Below are 21,179 nucleotides of genomic sequence, written 5' to 3'. Positions count from 1 at the left end.
ATCTTTCTATCACTGAAGCAATAATTACAAATAAGTGGCAGAGAACTGGGTGTGGTGGTACATGGCTATAATTCCCACACTTGGGAGGCTGAGGCAGGAGGATCTTATGATTTCTACGCCTGCCTGGGCTACAAAGTGAGTTCAAGACCAGTCTGAATTGCATAGCGAGACTCTGTCCCAAAGAGACAAAAAAACAAACAAACAAAAAAACCCCTCAAATAAGAGGCAGAGAATCTCTAGCTCACTCTGACCTCCAAATGCATAGAAAACATTACCAATTGTGCTTCTTTTTTGTGCCTCATGCCCACTTCCTTACTGAGTTCTCTGGAGGTTCCAATAGCCTTCATACAGGTGATCAGTCATTCCTCTAGAGAAAGCTGAAACCTACTTGTCCTTTTGCCCTCAAAAGCTGCCAAGGATATGTGTTATACATGGGCAGTCACATGAAAGGTTTCACTTTATTTTTGATTGTGTAAAATACTAGCTTCCCAGAATAGTAAGTGAAATGCATACTTTGGAGGGAAGGGTGAATTGTTGTTAGGAGGTACCACCCAACGTAAGTGTTGATCATAGGTTTTTTTCAGAACTCCTAAACACACTAGATTTGTCATCATTCAAATGTTTTGTATTCACCTATGCAACTCTAATCACTGTTCACGTGCTGTGTCTTAGACTAACACTGGATTTATGATGCAATGGGGTGCTAAATATAACATGGCTCCCATTATAAGAATCCATTCACATCACAACCCAAGTCATATTATTTGAAAAACCTAACAATGTATATATGTAAAACTTAAATAACATAGATTACAATCTGGGTGCTAATCTTACCACCTGCAACATAAAAGATTCCAACTTGACATTGTAATGGTCTCTCATTAAAACCAAATAAAAATAAATAGATACAGAAATCAGAGAGAGAAATTCATGCCAGAGTTCAATTCCATGATGATATCTTAAAGTCTAAAACCACAGCACAGTTGGCTTCCCTTTTTGGTTCATAATATTACTAAGGTTAGCAGATTCAAACCTCCCCTTTTAAATAAACTAGATTTTTTTACATATCTTTTATAGTATCTATCTCTCCTATTATTGTACCAATTGTTTTCTGCATAAAAACCCTACCTAAGTTACCATGCAGAACTGTCTTTATTTTTTTTTTTAGAACTGCCTTTAGATCAGTGTGACCTAGTAGAAATACAGTATTAACTCTATCTGTAATTTGAAACTTTCTAGTACTCATATTTAAAAAATAAAAAAGATTGTTATTTTAACACTATGATCATAAAACTATAGATTAACTTGATATTCTTTTTAACATTAAATCCTTGAAATCTGATGGTTTTCTTGCATGTGTATTGTATCTTAACTGAAATTCACCATTTTTCACATATTCTTTTACCACATTTGCCTAATGGTTAATATATTAGACAACACATATGTAGATTATATCTTTTATCAGCTTAGAAAAGGCCTTTCTCTGAATCTCACCCTAATTTATGAGAGAAACAGCTCTATGTAGGTAAACCAAAGTATCATGGTAGATTGATTTCATTATACACTAAAATAGACAGACATCTCATTTGAGTGACTACTTGGACATTAACCTTGACAGCTACTATTTTATAGAACTCTAAAGGGTCTTCTTCTTCTAAATTAAAGTACATAATTAATTTGCTGCTTAGTATGATTATGAAAATAAATCCATATGATGAATATTCTAGTCTTTAAAGATGATGGAAACTCCATGAGGTAAGAAATATGATTAACACAGAAAAATAATAATAAGGGAAGACTTTATTAACTAATCTCTATGAATGAAAAATGACTTTTTTGTTTTAAAAAATCAAAACATTTCTCTTTCCAAAAAAATTATTTTGGTTATAGTATACCACCAGTGAAATAGTATTGAAATTTATCCTCAATTTTAATGACATTAGTCTGAACTTTGGATTGATGCTGTCCAAATTTTGAGAAAAACTAGAGACAATTTGAGTAACTAAAAACTAAGAGAAAGATCATAAAATTGACTAATTTAATAAGCAAATAGCATAGTAAAAATATAAGAATCAAAGCTTATTACAAGGATAATATGAGGATTTAAAAGTAGATAGAGATCTCCTTAAATACTTTAAATGTTGTTCTTTTATAATGTACTCTTCTAAAACATTTTAATACAACATATTGTTTCTAACTAAAATACACTCTTCCTTCCTTTCTTCAAAAATGAAAAGCTTAAAACTGACTTCCAGGAATGTTGGTATGTTATTCTTTTGCATCTGAATGAGGCAAAATAATAATGCTTATAAAACTGTTTTGCCTTTTGTTACAGAAGTCTAGATTTTCTTCTTTCAAATTTGAGAGCTATATCTCCAGCTAACTTCTGAACACAGCAAGAAATTAGAACTCATACCTTGTAATGTTTGGAATGCATTGCAAGACACCTAATAAGATCTCGTATAGCGTACTATGTGCACAAAGATGTTGGCAGGAGATCAGAGCTTGGGAAAGGGCCGTCTCCATAAACCAACATAGTTAACTCTCATATCAAACGTTCTGCACTCCTACACTGTCTACTCAGCACTTCTCCCAGGCCTTTTGTGAGTAGGGATTCACTTTAACATTCTTACTAAATGTGACTGGTGGTAATCGTTTGTTACAGCACAGGGGGTAGGAGACAGGAAAGTGAGAAATGAGTTAGAAAGGGGCAGGAGGTAGAACACAGGAGCAGGAAAAGATAAAACGTTACTACGGGCCCTAAATTTGAACAATACCATTGCCTGCGTCCATTACACCTAATATAAAATCCAATGTTAACTAAATAATGAGATGGGCTCCTATTTTTACCTGTCTGAATCTTAAAGACAAGTGTTCACTGAAACGTCTGCTCTAAAAAATTGGAAGAAAAATATTTATTGGTTCAGACTCTTTTACGTTATATTAAATTTTTAATATGTCAGTTTACTTTTTTATTTTTATAAAGAGAAATAAACTAGTGCTGTAAAATGATAGGTGTGAGCATGGAAAGGTTTTTTTAAATGAGCATTTTAAGGCCAGACACAATAAACAACACTATAAAGGACTTCCAGTTTACCACCGTATTTAGGAAACAGTTTTATTGACATTTGTATCAATCATCACCTATCAATTTAGGAGCATCAGCACCACTTGTTTTAGTCACAATTAATATTATGAAATAATTCCACACATTACTGAATAGGAAAACTACATATTTTTTAGACTCTATAACAGTTTAATCATAAACATCTCACTTTTAATACTAGTCTTTCCACTTCATTGGTTTGAGTATATGAACCATAAAACCCTATCAATATCAGCTTTAATGTGGTTTTCTCCTGAAGCGTTGACAGTAAGCTGAGATAAAATATTTTCCATCATTACATTATGTTGATTTGTGGATGCTGTTAGTGAAAGGATGACATAAAAGCATGTTCATAACACAAGTACACATGTAGCTCAATTTGCAGGCTGCAACATATAAATCTCTGGTTTTATAGACTGACCGCCCAAAGTTTATTAACATTTCTATCTCAATCAAGTGAAGAGCGATTTGCAGGTTTGAAATGCAACTAGACACACAAAAGCAGTTGGGGACCACTAAATAAGTGCTTTTTTAACTCTGTTTAGTCATCTTTAGATGAAATATTTCAGTAAAGAGCAGGAAAAGCAAAAGGGAAATCTACAGTTCACTGGATCATTTTACACAGAAACACAGGTAGAGAGAGGCCCTGGAGAATGATGAATTTAGTTTTGTGGAAAAAGTTCCAGACATGGGGACTAATAGATCCTCTGAGTGCTGTCAAATGCATCAATTTGCAAATCATGTTTACTATGATACAAAATTAACCCCAATAGTTAAGACTTCACAGAAATTGGTTTGTAATTTGAATAAAACATTACACAATGATAAATTTGTGCTTCAGTTATATTTTCAAATAATAATTTAAAGGCAATTGAACAAAAAACAAATGACAGTGTATTTTGAGACAGAAGAATAATGTTAATGAACCAGAATTGGCAGCTACATGTTATGATGGGTAAAAGGAATATACAAATGCCTGAATGACACATCACACATAAATATTTAATTTATTAGATGAATACTTACATAAATTTACATTTTATTTTTGCCTAAACTGTACATTTTCCTATGATTCACTAAGATAGCTTAAAATTTTAAAAAGAGATTATTTTATTTTGAATTACCTTATGTATTAATTCATTTTTAAAATACCCACTTGTATTAATCTGGTTGATTCAAGGTTATTAATATATTAATTATTCAATATTTATCAATACTACATTAAGCAATACCAATAAAATACAGTCATAGTGTCTTATAGATGTGTATAGTATTAAAATGTATTACTGGTAACAAAAACCATCTTGAATACATTTGTCATAAAAACATGAACAAAAGGAGAAACTGCATATACAAATTCCAGTGCAATATTTCAAGGACAAGTTTTCTGGAGGGGAAGCCACTCTACATGAGCAGAGAAAACACTGCAAACTTTGCTTTAGAGATGAGAAAGAGGATAACGGCACCAGAAAACCAAAATTGTGAAATATATATAATAAAACAAATTAAATTCAGTACTCTAAAACCTTGTATCCACCTGGTAACATGACCAGATATCCACAGCCTTCTTTTAAATAAACGGTTTGCCATGTGTTTTGAATGCTGAAGTTTGCAAGACTAGTTGGAATTTTTTGCCTTCTTTTTGCCACTTCCCCATCCACCACTGAGCTGTAGAGGGTTGTCACGGAATGATATGCGCTCTTTCTTAGAAGGTCTTGTATTTGTTATCATTGGTGCAAGTATTCCCTTAATTGAACAACCTAGACAATGATATTAAATGTACACTTTCACTTAACATGATCCAAATAGAATTATAGAGTAAGAAATATACTTAAGTCAACAACAGACATTCAAAAGCTCTATGATCTTCAAGCTCAACAAAACTATCTTTGTTGAGTTTATTTTTGTTTGCAGTGTAATGGAATCAAAGATTGGCATAAACTCTGTTTTGATTAAATAAAAGATAGTGCCTAAAAATTAACTAGATAAACAACTTTTTCTAGCTACAGATTCTTATGCCCTTATTTCAAGGCTATGAGAGAATACAATACTTATATATGTAAACGATGTTTTTATTTTCAATAGTTTAAAATTTTATAATTATTTATATTTCTATAAAAACTATATTAAAATTTCTCTTAAAAGAGAAATATATTATTGAAATAAGGTCTGCTGAAGAAGACTTGGTAAAATGCAAGCTTCATTAGATGGTTTGGCTGCATAAAATGGGTCTCGCCGTCTTTTAGAACCTTAGTTTTCAAACCAAGGGAAAGAATATGGGCACCCGAGTGTTATTGTGAAGACTGCTTTTCTGGTTATTATCCATGAGGGTGTTTTGTACACAGGTGCTCTAAAATGGAAGAAATTCTTGTTTCCATCTGACAGGTTAGGAAGTATCCACAGAAAAAGCAAAAATGGTTAGAGGTTTATAACAAATGGGAGTTGTCAAAGTGGGCTATGTGTCAGGCGTGACATGGATTCAGTAAGACCCCGAGACGCCGTATCAAGATAATATTAAAGAATTATCATCTGCTTCAAATCTCCCGGGGATTAAGCAGGCACACAGGGCTGCGTCTGCGGGGAAAGGCAGCAAAGTGAGACATTCCAGGGCTTCCTCAGTCCTAGCTTGAGGCAAAGGTTCAAACCACATGACTTCCCATTACGATGCTTTTGTGTTTTATTTAAATAAGCTGGGAGAAGAAATCTTTGTAAGCTTAATATTTTTCAACCAAAATTTTAAATACTTAAAAATATACACACAAATATAACAGTTAGCAAACATTAGACTATTGGTGGAAAATGGTCTATAATTGTAAACTTGGTACGACATGATGGTGAACACGGATTATAAAAGTTCACTTTATATTTAAAATCTCTTTTAAGAACTGATTATATGCATTTTGGTTTGGGTTTTAGTCTTCAAACAGTGATCCGAAAAACAAAACAAAGACTTAATGAAATTTTTTAATGGCAGCATATTTTGCTGTTAGCCTAGAAAGAGACTTTTAAAAGAAGTTACGAATTATTGTTTTTATGAAAGGATGTAGGGGACATAAAAAGAGGCTGCTGCCCAAGTTTGCGGCCGAGCTGGAGAAAGAATATGGCTCAGGAGTTTAGAAACCTTCGCTATTGGCAGCCCTGAAGGTAATCTCAGCAGAAAGACTGGCAGCTAAGAGAAATGACAGCTGAAGTTGATTTCCACGTATGGGCCCGATTTATCCTGCATTAAGCTACTCTCTGGAAGCCAGGCAGGGAAACTACAAAATTGTAAGAACTCTTTCAAGCAACAAGACTATTACTGGGCAAAAAAGCAAGTTCTTGGATGATAAACTAGGGATCCAAAAAGCAGTAAGGGTGCTTTCTAAGAGCCTGTCATACCTTCTAATCTCTCCTTAAATATTGGAAATATATTTATTTAAACCAAATAAGAGAATGGAATGTACGTTAGTACTTTAAAAACAAAACAAAACAAAAATGTAAAAGTAAGTCCTCATCTCCTCCCAGTAGTTAAAATTCTGATGAAGAAACTGTTTCCTGGACGGCAAGTATGTATTTCTACGAGCATAGTACGAAGGGTGCTGGGGCTGGGGGTTCCCGTGTTGGGTGGGGTGGAGGACAGCAGGGTGGCTGGAAATGGAGCTGTTGGGACACTTTTATAATTCAAATATGCTTATTTAATCTTACAGTATAGATTGATAAAAGAGCAAGCAGATTTTCACAAACGGCTAACACAAGTATTTTGTGCTAGTAGAGGATTTCTTTGCAAGCATTATTCAAGGTAATAAGTAGAAATATGCATATACTTTAAAAGACTTCAATAACTCACTATTAATACTATTTTGATACAACTATCAGTGTAAATGGGTAACATTTCAGGACCTTATTCTTAATTTAAGCTTTCTACTGAAGATGACAAATTACGTGTAAGAAGAATGGAACCGTCTGAACACAGTACTGGAATACTTATGGATAGTTTCATCTCCTTCCAAAGTATTTTAACATTTAATAGATTGTACTGCATTAAAACAGAAGTGATTTTAAAGACCAAACTAATTTTTAAGCATCTTGAAGGATTTTTTTTTTTACTGAGTAGAAATTTATCATAAGGTTCAATTTTATTCTTCTACTACTGCTGAGTTGTCTGTTATTTTGAAGCAGCTAATGAACCTTCAAATCTTTTTGTACATAACTGCATTGCAACCCTGTATTTAAAAAGGCAATCTGTAAATTTTTTCCTTGTCCACTGTAATTCTTCAGCAAATAATAATCACAATTTTAAAAGTATTGTATGATATCAAAAGACAGCTTGATAGCTGTTCAGTGGGATAGAATATGAAATTACTCTTTAAGACAGCCAACACTTAAGTCAATATAGAACGCTTTTGCTAAGACAATATTCTAGGTGCGATTAAAAGCTTGAGTTTGACTGTTTTGCGTAAATGAACAATTTGAGGAGCAATCAATCTAGCTTATTCTCTCATTGCTTTTAGTGAAAGTCTTTTTGTTATCATATACACTCTCAAATCTCTAGATATACAGAAAATAAATTGAGGAGTAAGACAGCACATCTAAGAAGGAATCACATATTGGCATTCATTGCAATCATTACTTTGTCCTATGATTACTCTAGGAATGAAAAAAAGAAAATAAAAAGCAATTTAAGAAGTCAATGTATAATCATTCTAAAATTACTTACCCACATGAACATAAAATAACAAGGGATTTTTGCTTCAAAAACTGATATTAGAGTTAGACCTGCTGATTGGCTCCTGAAACAGAAAAATTATGACTAACGGAACTTTGACAGGCTTTCCCTTTTCTGCAATATTATTGTTATAGATTTTTTAAACAACAGCCTATTGCATACTTGCAGGTGATCACAGAAATAAACCAATCAGTCTCTTACACATGTGCTGAAAGTGTGTCTTAATGAGGATGCTCTATTTTCCAAGAAATCACATCTTTGCCACATAATCTGTGTTCTGGTCAAGATTTGTTCTGGTCCCTCAAAAAAATTTTTTTTGTTGTTAAATCCTTGGTTCTTTAACAGATGTCAAGGTCTATATATGCTGTGTTTTGATAAGTAATTTAATATGTAAAATGCTTTGAATGACTCTCCTGGTATGTATAAAAACTGTTAAACAGGTCAAAATAGAAATCTCATGATGTATAGTAGTAATACGTCATTAGATTTTCATCAATATACACAACACTGTGCATCTGGATATGGAAACTATTTCAAAAGCCTCCTCATATTGTCTTACTTAACAGCAGATACAGCATAAGTAAAGTATGGAGAAAAAAATTCAACATTTTAATGAAAGTGACCAGAACAAATTTTTAGCAGCAAAGCGTTTACATCAATTTAAGTGCCATGAATTAGTTACATTGGGCAAGTTTGGAGTGAGGTAGAAACTACAGCATTCAAACAGCAGTCACTGTTCTTTTAAAGACCAATGCTATATTCCACCTTGAATCAGAATCATTTACAGTGAAATTCCAACAGATAATTTAAAATCGAACTCTGAGAATAAAAATAAATAATACCAGTTTGCTTATACCATGTTCACATTCCCTTAATGTAATTTTGTTTATTCTTGATAGTCCTAGGCAGAGGAATGAAAGACATTTTTAGAGAAGGAGTTTTCTATCAGTTATAAGAAATATTAATGTAATTTTATCTCAAAATTTCAGTTGAGCAGTGATAATTACCATCATTTCTATCAGTATTCAAGAAACAAATAAATGAGAAAAATAGTTAAGTGTGGTACACTTATTAAGAATAATCACAAACATGTCCACAATAATTGATATCAATGCTGTTAACTATTTTTATTTAATATAAAATTTGTTTCTTAAATCAACATGTATAACATAATTTGCCTAGACTACATGTTTGTTTTGAAAACAATTTCTTATGAACATAAAAGCTTATATATGTCATATAGAGTTGCAATATTATCACAATAGATATGTATTATATAATTTGCACTCATGGTTTGCGTTTTTTTCACTTCTTGTAATACGTACCATGTATATTTGACCTAGACTCTGAAGCCACCTTATAAAGTAAACTATTTTCCCACCTTTTATCAGTTTTACCATACTATCTTTGATTTGTTCTTAAAGATACCTTCTGGCCCTATCTGCACAGATAAGGGTGGCTAGAACGTGGTCCCAAAAATGTGTACTGAATGTATTGTGTTTCTCATATAATTTCTGTGGTTTGTATATTAACATTGCCCAACACTGTTTGCATTTTTTCCTTAGAGGATTTTTTTTTTTTTTTTGGAAAGGTTTGCTTTTGGTTCTAAAGTCTAAAAACGTTTTGTGATTTATTTCAGAATGAAGCTGCTCTCTCCTCATCTGGCCTTTCGAATAACTAACCTCTATAAATCTGATTATGGTGGATTTCTGAATTTTCACTGATAGAAGATATTCTTACTGGTTTGATTCTTTGAAAGCTGTAGGATGGGGCTGGGGATTTAGCTCAGCGGCACAGAGCCTGCCTGGCAAGCACGAGGTCGTGAATTCGATTGCCGGTACCGGAAAAAACAAAAAAAAAAAAAAAAAAAAAAAGAAAAAGAAAATTGTAGGCTGACTAGGTACTCAGGAATATAACTCCTTTAAGCAAGAAGTGAAATTGAACAATCAACAAACTACTAACATCATTTGTTTTTCTATTGTGTACAATTGGTTTTAAAATAAACTCTAAGGACAAGGTTGTATTACTTAATTTCTCTTACAAATTAGGAAAGGTCTGTTACTAAACTCTCTGTTTTTCAAAAGATCCTTTCTGGGGTTTTACTTACTTCCACTGTATTTACAGCAATGTATCCAAAAGTATTTGTAATGGAAATATAGTGGAAATAACTGAAAGCACTTTTTACTGTAGGTCGATACGCTACTTTTCATATAATATTATATTTCAACTTCTAATTATCTTTTCTCACTCATTTTCCTATGTGAACATGTTTGCTGAAGTACATTTTTACCCAAAACATACCCTTTAGATAAATTTTAAAATGTTTATTACATCGTTTGGAATGTAAACATTGAAAACCCAAAGTGAATTTTCAACATCACTTGGGATCTTTGAAGGCTGTACTATAAAACCTTTCTTGTAATTTGCACATTCATTCATCCTGCATTTGTTCAGTGCCTGTTATGTAGCAGGCATTGTTCTATTTCTGTCTTTGAATGAGCTTTCTTGTCAATTTCGTACTGTGAGCCAACTAATATTAGTAAGTGTCATACCATAATTGCTTTCCATGTGACTTTATTCTTTAAAGTTCATCTTTATAGTCGTCATATGGATCTTGTATAAAATAAATACTTATTTCCACATTCCCAGATAGTGAAGACTTGTGGATAGGTTTCCCAAAAATTTTTCATGGAAACTTTCATTATCCCTTTTCATGGTTATTAGTTCTTCGCAGTGAGACATTTGGCAACAATAAACATGACTAGCCTGAGGATTTATTATATTATTGCACTTTAGTTTCATTCGTTTGACAAATGCATTTCACATTTGACCGTACCCATTTATTTTTGCACCACATTAGCTAGTGTAAGAAACTGGTTTGAAAGCAACAATAACAATATCCCCCAAATTCAGAGTAAAACAATTTATTTAAAACTGAAAATGATAATGAAGGAAAGGGGTAAGAACTAGAATCATTTTGTTAGGAACATAATGCTTTAATCTATTATCAATACAGCATATACAGGTCCAGTCCTCAAAAATGTTAAATTTTTTAAACACAAAGTGTCACTGACATTTGCAAGAATATATGTATCACATAAGTGCAGACTAAATTTGTCTTTCTCTGGATAATATCAAAAGATGTTGAGACTAGCTACTGTTTCCTAGTGTTTTACGTCTGTAAGCATTACTTGGTGCTTCCTAATAACTGTTATATTTAACTGTTTCTGGAATCACATTAACCCATCTCAGATCTTTGAAGTGGACAGTATCAATTTGCTCATGGACGTGATATCAGTGACTTCCTTGTTCATCATATTCAGCTAAGAACTATACTTCTCAAATTTACCTATGTTAGATGAGTCCACTAACCATATAAATGTACTCTTGGTATAATAGCAATTACTTTTAAAAATTCACTTTTGATTTCTAGACTATTTTAAGTCTTGAAGTGTTAATGTGCTTGTTTAGTCAATTGTTAGAGTTCAGGAATAAAATACTAAGACCTAACAGAGTTTCTAACCAAGAAAAATCAGACTTAATGGCTTAAACAATAATAAAAAGGATGCATTTAAAATTTAAATTTAGGATAAACATACATTTAAAGGATGCATTTGAAGTTATAAAAAGATAAACATAAAGTTTAAATTTTCAGTGTCAGACATCAACTGTTGACAACCAAAAGTTAATATTCTTTGAGTTGTAGCTGCAGCTTCTTTACTGATACATTACTTCAAGTTGAATACTTCTGATAAAAATAAAAGACAATGGAAAAATTTTATTATGTATAGAACAAAATAGTTTAGCTTGGCATAACTATTTATATGGTCTAATCTTTTCATCTAGAGAAAAGTATAACTTCTAAATGGGAATGAAGTGTGAATCTTTTGGTTTTTCAGTGCTGAAATTGAACTCATATCTTCACACATAGTAGGCAAATTTGAATCTTTTTAATGAGAAAGGCAAAAGTCAATTTTGACTCCTACAATAAAATTTCACAATTTTTGGAATAGATAATATCAAGCAATTATTTTAACAGAAGATTTTGCAGGTAGAAAACCACACTTACATAAGCACTTAAATATGTTAAGTAATTAATTATATTACTCTGATGCACATTTACCAACAAAAACATAATTTTAAAATTATCAAATCTACTAAAATAATAGTTTGTATATTGCTCATATTTTCTCATCGTATTTGCTTTTGAATTCTTTATCAACACCAATTCACTCATCAAATTTTATTGAAAAATGTCACATTCAAGGGACAGCAGAGACTTAAGAACCCACTATGTTGCAGTCTCCAGCTTCCAGTTGACCTTCACCATGCCTTTCGTGGTTAATACCAATCTGTGTGATACATATCACTGCCCTAATTTTAAAAATGAGGAAAGTCAGACAGTGATGTTAAATCATCTGCCCAAAGCCAAAGAATAGTAATCCAATCAAACTGTAGGTTTACATTTGAGTAGGGTTTATCTTAAAGAAGTCAATATCTTATTTAATATTCATTAATAAAGTATGCCTCTACTATAATAGTACCATAAATATCATAAATAAAATCACTAGAAAAGCAAATGTGAGATGAAGGTCTTTTTCATGGCTCTGGAATTTGGAAAGACTTCTCAATTAATTGGAAATGAAGCTTATAAAACAGAAAAACATATAAAATGTACTAATTTTTCATAAATGAGAAAATAGAACAGAAAAATACTTCTGTGTCTTTCACATTATGTGTCTATCTTTCTATTTTCGAGCACCAAAACTATCTTTAAACTTTTAATAATTATCTTATCAAAAGATTTTCAGACTTTCACATTATTTGTCTCACTAACTTTCTGTTTTCCCTTCAAAGACTCTGTAAACATCAGAATATTACCATATTTGAGAGGCTTTGGCTGTGTCATGTACACATATACTTTAATAACATTAAGAGTATAGACTCCTTTGAACTTTGCAGAAATAGACACATATAAAGAAACTACCATATAACATTTTCTTTAAGATGATATCTAAAGATGATGAATTATATGAGTATCTGGATTTTGTAAGTGCCAAGTAGAAGTAAAACTACTATGTGAGCTAATTAGTAGGCAACTGAATCAAATTTGCATGCACACTTTTTAAAATGCAGTTCTAATCCACAATAAAAAAATTCAAGCAGAGTCATGAGTAAACATAATGCATTCACATTTTAAACACTATGTGCAGCAGAAAATTAAGCTAAATGTACAGTGTCTTTAACACCCGGTGAGGGGATAGTTTACTTGTAAATTTAAATGATGAAAGGTAAGGGGCCAGTAGGAACTCTCAGAAGAGTAAATTCTAGTCAGAGAACTTGCAGTTTTGAAAAAAGGGAAATGTTAAAGGAGATGTATGTAAGGAGCAGGTGGCAGAATGCTTGGAGAGAAACAAGATGATAAAGTGGATAGGTGAGTCTACCAATAAAGCATCAATGATTACTATATTTCTAAATTAATTTGTACTTATAGTTCAATGGTAATGTTCTAAGAATTTGAAAGGCAAAGTTCACTCTCTGTGCCTTTGTGTGCTATCTATTTAGGGGTTTTGGTCTGGTAGTTTATGTAAAATTAGAAACTTATGGTTTAAAGAAGACACCTGATAATATAAAAATGTCACAAAATTAAGATTTTTCTCATCTTTTATTGTTAGAACATTGCAGCAAAAACTTTACGGTTCTGGCTGAAAAGTATGACATCTCTGCATTCTTTGTATTGACAAAGATTCCTTAGATGATTCTGAACAACTGCTTGTCCATTACCTGAACTATAGCAAGACATCAGGCCACCTACTTTTTAGAGTGCTGGATAGCTTACCTGTGGATAGTCTAGTCTGGAATATTCTTAGGGATACAGTACACTGTGTAGTTGCTCAAACCTGACTTACAAGATACGTTGGTACGGAGGATGGGTCACAGTGAACTAGTGCTTAAGTTTATGATGGTTTCTTTGGAGAGTATATAACATTCTTACCTAATCAATTTTTCTTACTATACATATGGAAAGAGACAGCTGTTGAACACAAATGAATGTCTTTCTACCTTAAAAATTACACTGCAATTCATTAATGCTTTTGCATTGGTTAGAGTTCATTATTAATGCCTTCAGAAAGAACATTTTTTCACAGAAAAGATATTGCTTATCTTTTTAAAATGCCACTAAATGATTTAATATTTTAAAATGAAATTGAAGCTCTACTTAGAAATTGCAATATAATAAACTGTATTAAGTATAATTATAAGATAAGGAGAATGATACTTTTAAAAGTTTAGAATTTGAATTTTTAAATGAACTTATACCTATAATGTAGAATAGTGCCTAGTGTATATTAGATTGTCAGTAAGTGTATATTGAATAAAATGGCCTCAAACAATTTTAAAGACACAATTTGGTGAAGTGGGAGCAAAGGTATTATTAGCTTTATCTTCAAAAAACATAACTCTTTTGTGTCCTCACAATTTTGCGGATTAATAAACTAGAACTCTCTGCAAAAGATGCAGTGTTATACTTGTATCCTATCATCTTGGTTTTCTAATTAGTTTTATAAGAATTAATCAGATTTAAAATCAGTGCCACATTTCAGAGTCCAATAAATGGAAGACAGAAATTTCTCTTAAAGTGGTAAGTTTAACACTATATTCCTTTGTTTATTCCATCAAAATATTATATGAATTTAGTAATTATTTTCAGGGCAATTTATTAAATTGCTTTGTACCTGGAAGTCTTACCTACTTCCCTTTTTTATATCTTTAATCCTTAATTTAAAAGTAGTTGCATTTTAAGAAATTTACATCCAATGATTAAGCTATAGATTATTTTAAAATGCCATCCTGTGAAATGTTGACGAGCTTCTCAATAAGAAAATTTTCTTTGTCTTTGAAAATGTATTGAGATTATAGTACCAGCTAGTAAATAGAGTCAAATATTGTTAATCCAGATCCATTTAATAGGAGTTTGGGATTTAGAATCACTTCAAACTTTTTAAAATTCCACTTGATTTCATAAAATAGCTGTCATTTCTCAAAGATGGCAGAATTTTCTGATCTTTTCCTGGAAAACATTCAAGAAAAATATTTCATTTTTTACTCTTTAGACTGACTACTTTACATAGTCAAAGTAGAGAAAATTTAAATAATCTTTACAATCAGGGTCATTTACAAGTATTCTGGAAAGGAGAAAATATTCAATTAGAAACATGACTTTCATACTATCAAACACCAGAATTAACACGTTACTTTTTTAGTTGGAAAAAAAAGAAAATTATCCTATGTAGAGTTTTATTGGTCTAGTTGTAGAACAATGGAATTTGAAAGCTATAAAGACTCTTGATCTCCATGTTTGGTTTTCTTTTCCCCTCACTTCCCACATGAGTCCAAAATATCTCATATATAAGTCATTTTTACCACAATATTCTCTTAATGGACAAAGTAAACCTTAAATACTTTATCCAGTTTTACAAAGATCAGAGATGTGAAGTGGAATTCAAATTCAAACCTAGTTTACTTCTTTACTATGCTAGATTGTCTTTTTTTGTTGTTTGTTTTTTTTCCAGTACTAGGAATGAACTCACGACCTTGCGCTTGCCAGGCAGGCGCTGTGCGGCTGAGCTAAATCCCCAGCCCCTATGCTAGCTTGTCTTTTCCCTGTTACATTTTCATAAGGGTGGCAAGTGATTCAACCAAGATCACTATCAAACTGAGGAAGAGGCAAGCAAAGCCTATAAATTAGACAGCCTAATTTCTAAACATGCACTCTCAAAACTACATTATTACCATGTTTAAGAATGCAATTTACATATTATCATTCCTTACTTTTCATTTGAAAAGAGAGTCCCTGAGGCATCTGCTTAAGAAAGGTCTCCTAGGGAACTGGTTTCCCTGGATTCATTTCACTATACTTGGCAATCCTGGCACTCAGTGATTACCATGGTCCAAAGACACCTGACTACTGCTTCTACTGGTAGTAGAGCCCTACATCATCCATGTGTGGTTTTACTGGCATGCAGAATGCAATAATTATGAGGTTAAAGAGGCTGGAGGGAACAATGTGTGAAGTTGTGGGAAAGAAGCCAAAGGTGCAGTGGTTGACCCAAGGAAGTCAGAGATACTTAACAAGGAATATCTGCCAAGAAAAGCTGAACAAGATTCAGCCCAAGAGAGAGAGAGGCTTTGTGGCCTGCCACCAGCACAGCCACAGGTGTGGGGTGGTCCTAGCCCTCTGGAATTCACATCTTACCATCTGTGTCTTGGATGCAGGACATAAAGCTACAGTACTCGATGTCTTCCCTGCTGGGTGTTGGTCCTGTTCTATTCCTATTCTCTTCCATCCCCTATTTCTCTCTTTTGGAAGGGGAATTTTATTCTCTGGCACTGTATGCGTTGAGCATGCCTTGAGCCTCAGACTTTGACTTAGAGTTCTGAAAACTGCTGCAACCGTTGAGAGTTTTGGTGCAGGACTTGTGCATTTTAAATTGGATGTGAGCTAGCTGTCTCATATCAGGTGAAATAAATATTCATTAAATGAGACCAATGTTAAGCTTTCTCAGGATAGAGTGCTGGAAGCACACTGCAGCAGAAGGGGGCTTTGCAATTTCTGCCATAGGTGGAAGGAGGTTAAATTCTCGTGGGCCTGAACCCTTGTGATGCAGCTTACCCGAGCGACAGTCCCAGAACAGAAGCCCTCTTCATCCATGCAGCTTCAGCTTAGCAATGACTTGTGTACCATCCTTTCCATACAGAAACCAAAATCAGTAGCACCTTTTTCCCATACCACGTGCCCCTTAGTGCTCTATCACTTACTACACTACCAACTGTAATCACTGGCTTCCAATTCCATACTCTGCAGAGTTGCCTACTATTTATCCAGTAACTTCAGACCAGCCCTGGCATAGCAAAATCAGAGCATATCTCTACTCTCTGGTAGCTGAGTCATGCCTGCACTAACAACGTCTAAAACACTTTGAAGTTTATCTTTTCTTAGGTGCTCTTCCTCAGCCTATGGCACCATCATATCAAATTTTACCTTCTCCTTTAACACAATAAATAATTCTTATATTAAACTTGTCCTATTTAAACTACAGTATATCTATCTTTTGGTGGGACCATATATTATTATTTTGTTTGTTTGTTTGTTTTTCCGGTACCAGGAATCAAACTCACGACCTTGCACTTGCCAGGCAGGCACTGTGCCGCTGAGCTAAAAGCCCCAGCCCCGGGACCATATATTAATATAGATCAAAAACCCTGTGATGTATGAAAATATGTTTGTCATGCTCAGCTCTCCTTTATATAATGTGCAGAGCCTCTAAGGAACATTCCATAAACATTTGTGTTTTGCTTCATTTCTTGCAGTGCTGGTAATGGAACCCAAGGCCTTGTAAGTGCTAGATAAATGCTTTACCACAGAACTACATCTCCAGACCTTTATAAGTACTTTGAATAAACAAATGACACAGTTGGGTCCACACTGCATGGGTCAACAAACACTTGGGTTGTTTGGACTCATTAACACATGGATAGAATATAGTCTTCAATGCTTGTAAATATAAGACTTTGGACAGGTTAAATACTCGTAGAAGCTGTGACATATCTGTGAAAGGCCACCCAAATTCTGACTACTTCATCAGTACAGCCTGTGGCATGGTTTATATCAATGTTGCTAAAAGTCTCATGGGCTCACAGGTGGGATTGGGGGAGGTGGCTGGCTTATGGGGTGTGATACTCAGCAGTGGGTTAGTTTAGAGATGAGTTTATATGTAAATGAGACTGGGGAGGCATTGCCTATTTGGAGGAGCAGGTGACTGCCAGTGTGGTCTGGTGGGGTCTATCTCCCTCCCTCAACCCTTGATTGCTCTCTGCTTGCTGCCACCATGCCACAAGCTGCTTCTCCTCTGTCCTGCCCCTCTGCTGCGCTGCCCTGCATTGGCACCAGCTGAGACCATGGACTAAAACCTCTACAAACAGAGTCACAGTAAACCTATCCTCCTTACAGTTGTGGGTGTTGAGTATTGTGTCTCAACAACAAGAAAGTAACTAAGACAGCCTGCCTTCCACTATGGAAAAAAAAAATGCCAAAAGCTTTCCTTTTTAGCTCTCAGGAAACTACACTATGGCCATATTCATTCATTCACTCATTCAATATGTAATTAAGGGAAGTTATTCTAGGTACCTAACTATTGAATTCCCTGCATTCCTGAACATAAACTTCAGCAGTGGGTATGAAGGGAAACTAAAGCGCTCTAAATAAAAATGATACCCTTTTGGTCCACTGAATCTGAAAGAAAGCCTATTTAGGGCTATTGAAATAAATTTTCTTCCATAATAGAGCCAAGCCCTTTAAAATCTCATCTTCATTGTCATTTAATTCCATTATAGAGTACTATTTCTCTAATATCTCACAAACTTACTTTAACACGTGCAACCATTTATTAGTCTAAATTTTATACACACAGTAAGGAGAGACCCCCACAGAATGTTAATGGAAGTGATTTTCCTTGTTTTGTAAATGACATTATCTACTGAAAAATAAAGCGATATGAACATATGACATAGAAGTGAAGCCACAATGGTTTATATATTCATCTATATTTACCTTAGTGTATTATATGTTAAGCACATACAAAAAATTTTCTTTACTTAATATTCTGTAAGAGTACTTTTTACATTAGAGGCAAGCTTGAGGTCATGATGTACAGTTTATATAGTAACCCAGAGACATACCTAATGATATTTAAATCTCAAGTTTTCTCATTGTAGGATTATCCATTCAGCTAAATACAAGTTAGATATTAATATATATGTGTCCATATATATCATGAATATGCAACCTGCCAATAATTCTTGATTTGCAAATTTAAAATTACAATATTGGACTGTGCTTAGCCTACTTGGAATAAACCCTAATGATCAGTTTTGGAATGTATCATAACTCATGAACAGTTTAGATATGCTTAAGGAAAAGTTTAATGTGGAGCTGACCATTCACTATTGCAGAGATAATTGTAGCTTCCTAATTTCTGAATATCCAGAAAATGTAGATATGTAAGAGACAGCTGCCTGCAGTGGGCATGAACTAATGATAAGAAATACATTATTTTCTACTCTGCTCTTTTATCAACTAATCCATATACTTCAGTACTTGGAAGAATAAAAAGCAATACATCTTTGAGTCTGGATTAAGGAAAGACTGTCTTAAATTGTTGTATTTATTTGTTAATATTTTTAAATGAAAGGTAAATCATTAAATTGTTGAGGTTTATTTATAATAGTTGCCAAAACTTAATAAATTAGAAAAGATTATGTTAGATAATTTATAAATCGTTCTTATAATGAAAATTTATTGTGATGTGTATCTTAAGTGTTAAATGGAAAAATTGATAGAGCAAAACAAATTAATTTAGCAAAATCAAATATTTTGCCTGAATATTATCTAAATTAGGAAATCTGGCACATATGTTTTGCAAAAGGAGAGAACATTTAGGAAGCTCTAAGAAAAGACTGCTTGAGAAGGTTGGCATGCTAAAAGTATATTGTTCCTTTTTCTTTAACACACTAAGGGAAGACCATTGTACTTTGTGGTTATTTTAAAATTCTTCAGCAGGAGCATAAAACAACAAACAATGAAAACAACAGATGCTGTTCTTTAAAGCCTTACAATATGCTAGGTGACATGTCACATGCTTTACATATATTTTTACTAATTTCTTCCTCACTAATAACCTATTTAAGATTGAATAATTTACCAAAGTCATTCTGATGTAGCCAGAGGCACAGGACAGACAAACTTCTGGGACCTTAACCTATTACTCATTGAAAGCACAATTTATTTTCTTTTGAGGCAGTCAAGACTTACAAATTGATTTTGCTTACACAACAACATCAACAAAAGTACCAAATAGGTAACTAAGACAACCAGTAGGTAACTAAAAGCAGAATGACCTTAACCATTTGTGAATCTCTCTTTTATTTCAAAAACTTTAGGTCAAATCCCTTCTCAGCCCTGCGTATAGGCATGTAAATCACTTAGGGAGTGTCTTTTTAAAAGCTATCAACACAATATTGATTAGTCCTAAATTTCCACAGTTTATCTCATCTCTCAAGACTGAAGACATTAAGACAAGATATTTACAGAGATATTCAAGTACCAATGAGTGCTCAGACACGTCCAGTCACAGCCCCAAAACTGTAGTCACCTTAATGTCAGTAGAGACTCCATAAGACAGAGTGCTCCGAGCAGGAATAATCAATTCATGAGACTGAATTTCCCCTCAAATGATAGGCACTTCTGAAGCCATTTTGCAGAACTATAACTGAAATAATGATTACCCAGTTCCTAGACAACCCCAGCTAATCCATAAAGATTCAGACTGATCCTTTTCATCAGAGCTAGGCCCCCTTCAGCTCCTAAAGCTACAATCCTTTCCATATTTTCTCTTATTTTCTAATTCTAATAAGTTTGCCTATGCATCTCCTTGACATGTCCTAAAACTCTTTTGCTCTGATAATGAGTCAAGAACCTACTCCGTGGAGCAAGTTAATGTCCCCATCACCTCTTTGAGGAAACCTCTTCAGACACCATCAGGTGACAATATGACATATATGATATGCAACTGGCGAGTTAAGCCTGAGTTTATCTGATTCTAAAGTATACATGTTACAGTACTGCAGGAACTCTGAAAGAGAAATATCTAGAAAAGTTCAAAGGCTCAAAGAAAGTTTTACAGCCACAGCCCATAAACTACTCTGGAGATTTGGCTTGCAAAACAAAAAGAAATATTTAAGTTTAACAAGGTGACAAGTTTTGAGACAGAAAAAGCTGGAGGAAAAAGAGCTTTCAAAATATCAAAGCTATAAGTAGTTGGCCCAGGGCCAGGAAGGCCTAAGATCCAAAAACTTTAAAGGTTAAAAGATTTCTATACAATAATAGGGTGAGCCAAGTATTTTGGTTAAGCAAAATATATAAGTAGGTTTCTCAAAAAGGAAACCAGTTACATAATGTGCCTACATACTAGAGATGTCAGTATCTTAAATCCACTGATTACTTTTTTATAGCCATGTGTAGGTGGTGATTATAAAGAACACTTATTAATCACTTCTTTTGTTCCAGCTATTACTCTAAATGTTTCACATTTGATCTTAACAACAACTCTACCAGGCAGGTACTTCCATTATCACTTCCATTTTAAGAACTATACTGGCCCTGTGATATAGCTCAGTGGCACAGTGCCTGCCCGCTAAGAGCAAGGTCCTGAGTTCGATTCTCAGTACCAAAAAAAAAAAAAGTTATGATTAATATCAGAACTCACACTTCATTAGTATTATATTGAGCTGATGTCACAGGTTGGTAAT

General features: G+C 33.5%; 1 protein-coding gene across 10 annotated transcripts in view; it reads right to left on the bottom strand.

The window, feature by feature from the left end:
• Window positions 1–21,179, bottom strand: part of Lrriq1 (leucine-rich repeats and IQ motif containing 1) — a 241,049-nt gene that overhangs the window by 34,146 nt on the left and 185,724 nt on the right. The window contains exon 28 of one of the 10 annotated variants that reach the window (XM_013518090.1): window positions 3,087–4,866. The exons of 6 other annotated variants lie outside the window; for them this stretch is intronic. In XM_013518090.1, the coding sequence (XP_013373544.1) occupies window positions 4,724–4,866 (143 nt within the window). In that variant the 3' untranslated portion in view covers window positions 3,087–4,723. Of the gene's footprint in view, window positions 1–3,086; window positions 4,867–10,569; window positions 11,560–11,742; window positions 14,884–21,179 lie in introns of those variants that run through there. 3 more of the 10 variants (XM_013518105.1, XM_013518106.1, XM_013518092.1) reach the window with 3 other exon arrangements.

This window comes from Chinchilla lanigera, unplaced genomic scaffold (genome assembly GCF_000276665.1).
Source record: "Chinchilla lanigera isolate Chin_1 unplaced genomic scaffold, ChiLan1.0 scaffold00004, whole genome shotgun sequence".
Classification (NCBI taxonomy): domain Eukaryota; kingdom Metazoa; phylum Chordata; class Mammalia; order Rodentia; family Chinchillidae; genus Chinchilla; species Chinchilla lanigera.
This window is presented reverse-complemented; position numbering and strand designations above follow the sequence as displayed.